The sequence below is a fragment of the Lygodium microphyllum genome, chromosome 29 (genome assembly GCF_053477565.2).
Source record: "Lygodium microphyllum isolate KBCC chromosome 29, Lygodium_microphyllum_v1.1.10, whole genome shotgun sequence".
Lineage (NCBI taxonomy): Eukaryota > Viridiplantae > Streptophyta > Polypodiopsida > Schizaeales > Lygodiaceae > Lygodium > Lygodium microphyllum.
Genome location: NC_141163.1, coordinates 51,726,357 through 51,730,568, shown reverse-complemented (window position 1 = coordinate 51,730,568; position 4,212 = coordinate 51,726,357). Strand labels below are relative to the sequence as shown.

The window sequence follows — 4,212 nt, the reverse complement described above, 5'->3', positions numbered from 1 at the left end:
GCCCTGCACATCCCCCTCCTCTCTTACTTGCAGTTACTGCTGCATGTGAACCTACCCTCATGCTTCAACTACATCATGATAGACATGTGTCGCATGTGGCTCCGTTCATACCACACCACTTTTGAATAGACAATGACGTGTTCCACAAGCTCTATGATACGTAAGATCTATAATACCCAACTCAGAAGTTAATTGGGACATGGCTTTCATGGGTGTGTAGTAACAGTCCATTGCAAAATGTCAGGCAAAGCAGGTGATAAGACCGTAAAAGAGCTTGACTAGGTAAACACAATGTTACAAGGACTGTGCTCTAAGTGAAAAATGTGTCACAGAGAGCCATGCAAGGGTCTACACCAACAAAGCTCAAATCCATAACAAGGCAACTGGCACTCTAGATGACACATGGTCCCAAAGGTGTACATTAAAGGATGTGCTACAAATCTCCCTGCAAACTTTGAAGATTCAATTGCAACATCCTTCTTGCCACCATGTCAATGAATATTCGCAATATGAAGGAATTTCAAGTGTGCTGACAATGAAGTTATCCAAAAGAACTAATTTAGTGTTCTTACAGAGTTGCAAAAACTCTTGCAAACATCTTACTGCTTGTTCACCTTTTGAATCACCCCAACCAATGGAGCTGTCTGCTGCAAGCAGGCTACTTTGAGCATTTAGTGCTACTAGAAAACTAAAGCAAGTGCCTGCCTCCAAGCATAGGATACACACTCAGCTTCCATAATGTTTCTGAGCCACATCACTGTCTTTGATCTGTCGAGTGTTATATGACTTGCAAGTCAAACACTTCCTAGCTATGACATGAAATTGAACTTGAGAGGTTGAGCCACAATCATTGCAGAGGATCCATATCTGTAAGTGCACGAATGCAAATGTTAATAATGCAATGAGTTATGATTAAGAAAAGCCACTGCAATAAAGAAAAGATTAAAAACTGTACCATTTTGTTTTGATACAGCTCTGGCATTGGTGTAGCAGCAACCTAGCCAAAATCAAAGAAATGGATTACAAAACCAGCACTCGGGCACGGATTACATAACTTCGGTGTTATTAATCTTGACTTGATATTGACACATCAGATTACCTCCTCGTCTAGTTTCTCCCACACCCTGGACATGTCGCACACAGACTTTGAACATACAGGACAAGTAAATCTGCAAATACAATTTTGAAAATCAAAATGGTAACTTTAACATGTACAGTCACAACTGCATTAGCAATATGCATCTACAAGTCCTACTAGAAGTAGTTAGGGATGAAATAAGTTCATGCCATCCTGGAAGAGGAAGGTCTCACAGCAATTTGCAGCTCCTGTGTCCGTTCCTCAACTACTAGAGGAAGGTTTTTAAAATTAATAACAAGGAGCCAGGAGTATAGGACAGTAAAAGTGAACATTGATATCTTGTAATGTTTAAAAAATTAATAACAAGGACCCAACTGAGGAGACGAATGGACAGAGCCCAAGACTTACTGAAAATGAAGTTTCATCTCCTTTAAGCAGTCCAAATGCATGGTATGACCGCATGGCATTACAGTAATGCCCTTCGTTGAGTCAAACAAAAACTGTACATACAATAAATGCAACCAATATTAAGCACAATCACACGAACCTGCTGACATTCCAGTTACAATTGTGCTCTGCTCCAAAAGACAAAAGAATTTTTTTTAAGCGCACCTCAAAACAAACAGAACAATTCTGATGCATAGCCCTCTCAATACATGGATGTTTCTCTCTAAGCACGTTCGCATAGCAACAACCTGTAAATGCATATCCACACTGGTGTTGAATGTATCTACAGTATATAGCAACTTACTAAGTACTACAAAAAGACTTGCATAAACAAAATAACCCTGTAACCAGACATACCGCATCGATAACAATGAAAAAAGTTCTCCTGGCCCCCCGTTCTGGCAACAAATTGGCTTGTCAGCACATTTGAACATTTTAATTTCTTGAGATAAATAAGGGTAACATAGGGACTTCTTCAGAAACTTGAAGAGAGAATACCTGCATATTCCACACCCATCACAGTGAAACTGCTCTTTGGTTGTCTGCAAGAGCCCAAACTGCAATGTTAGATTAATCACTCTCATGGCAATACAACTGGCTATACACAGTCCTTCCTGTTTTGCTCCTGAGAAACGCAATGAAAACTCACATCATCATCCCAGAATTTACATTTCGCACAGAAATACTCCCCCATGCATATCCCGCACTGAGCACAGAACTGGGCAGCCTACAGTTACATATCGGCCAGGATTAAGAGAAGCCACACAAGAACAAGAATGTGATAATTTTGCACTTTTCATCAGCAAAAGAACAGACTAGACAAACCTCCTGCTCCGTATGGCACAATGAACAAATCATCTGGAATCAACAGCATGATAAGTTCCAGGTAAGCACTATACAAACATGACTGAAAAAAGAGACAAGTATATCCATACTAACTGCACCTTACTTTAGTAACTTCATGCCGAGGTAAATCATGACTCTTCTCTGAATCCGCAACAACAGAATTCTGGATAAAGCAAAGCATAAAGTTTGAATCAATCAGAGTCATAACAACTCCAAATAAGGGAATAAAAGACTCAAAAATCTGTTAATTACTTTTGCTTCGTTATGACAATGCCGGCAGTCAAAGATCTCTTCACAGCAAGGAGCTCGAATCTTGCATCTTCGTTTATAATGTGCACACCTGTAAATGAGCATTCATCAATTACCATTACCCACGTGGTGGAAGAGAGCTAAATAAGACCATAACGTGCAGCCAGTCTCCAATGAAGCTTAATCACTTGAATTGGTTGACATACCCGAATTGCACTTGGCCTTCAACCGAACTCCCAGATGACGCAGTGTCTTGATACAGACTTGCAGAGCCCTCATCTTCAATCCTCGAGGCTGACATGGCATCCCTGTTCAAATTTGGGTGTGATTCGTAGCCATAGGAAGATGACATTCCATCTGATGACCCCGAATCAGAAGTCTCCACACTGCTAACTGATACATCATCCCGTGTCACTTCGCCATGTTCATCCATGCTGTATGAAGAAGAAATATCTTGGTGCAAGGCTATAAAAGCCAACCTGCAAGAATCACAAAGCCCGATCGGTAAGCTGAAAGAGAAAGCTAAGGCCCTAGTAGGATCCCTCCCTTGAGGAGCCGAGCACGCACAGAAGCAAACAGCAACTTGGTCTAGTCATAAAACACAAAACAGGTTGTTGATCTGCAATGCAAACATAGCAATCAATTAGTCGGACAAAGAACAAGGCCATGATCTGTGGTTGAAGTGAAGACATTGTTGGACGCCTCTTGTGGTCTTCCATGCTGCAGCAACATCTGCATTGGCAGCTGTAAATAACATAAATTGCCGCAGCATTGGGAAGGCATTGCCAATAAAGTCAGCTCGGCCAGTTTCAGCATCTGGAAGCTATGTTTGCTTAATAGACCGGTTCTGAATGGATGATCGATGTGTAAAACGCTACTAGAAGGGATGCAACGCCCTTCTACCATGAGAGGACGCAGCAAACACTGTCCTTTGAAACAGTTGCAAAGCAGGTGACATGCAATTCTCCTCTTTTCTGCCATGTCTTCAGGGGTGTAAAATATTACACGGCGCAGCGAACAGAATCTGAGAAAGAGATAGAGAGTACACAACAGAGAAGAGGAGAATCAGTAAATTCTTTAACTCCAAACAACTGATACAAAGATGGCTCTGTCCACCCGTGCGCTTCCAATGAATGAAGCTTAGATGGCGATCTAGACAGAAGATAGGTGAAGAGCTTAAGGCTAGCTGGAACAACAACTCTGACTGGGTGAAAGATAAGTGTGAGATGGCTGCGAAGGGGTTTAGCTTTTATAGCCCGCGAAGGTCGTTAGGTCGGCCTGCTGACCGACCTACCATATGAGCCTCCACTAGTCGGCCAGGGAATATTCCAGGGAATATTCCCTTTACCATCGGGCCGGGGGCGCTGCCCCCGGACCCCCGCCAGGGGGGCCGCTGGCCCCCCTGGGACCCCCCAGCCAGGGGCCGCTTCCGCGGCCCCCGGACCCCACAATAGGGGCCCCTTTTAACTCCCTTACCACGCAACTCAATGCAATGTGCCTCGAGTTGCTACCAGCTTAACCACTCCGTCTAACCCAAAGATTAGACCCACAACAGTCACCTTTTTTTTGCCATCCGGTCACATAGACCTCAT

At 43.1% G+C, this 4,212-nt stretch overlaps 1 protein-coding gene across 1 annotated transcript; it reads right to left on the bottom strand.

The window, feature by feature from the left end:
- Window positions 1-257: 257 nt before the first annotated feature.
- LOC148010621 (E3 ubiquitin-protein ligase RZFP34-like) lies at window positions 258-3,942 on the bottom strand. The gene is made up of 13 exons (XM_087671080.1): window positions 3,188-3,942; window positions 2,827-3,099; window positions 2,624-2,711; window positions 2,475-2,534; window positions 2,351-2,383; window positions 2,175-2,252; window positions 2,024-2,067; window positions 1,883-1,923; window positions 1,691-1,773; window positions 1,487-1,578; window positions 1,100-1,169; window positions 956-997; window positions 258-867 (listed from the first exon to the last, which is right to left on the bottom strand). The coding sequence occupies exons 1-13, from the start codon at window positions 3,337-3,339 to the stop codon at window positions 727-729; spliced, it is 1,197 nt and encodes a 398-aa protein (XP_087527206.1). The 5' UTR covers window positions 3,340-3,942; the 3' UTR covers window positions 258-726.
- Between the last annotated feature and the right edge of the window lie 270 nt (window positions 3,943-4,212).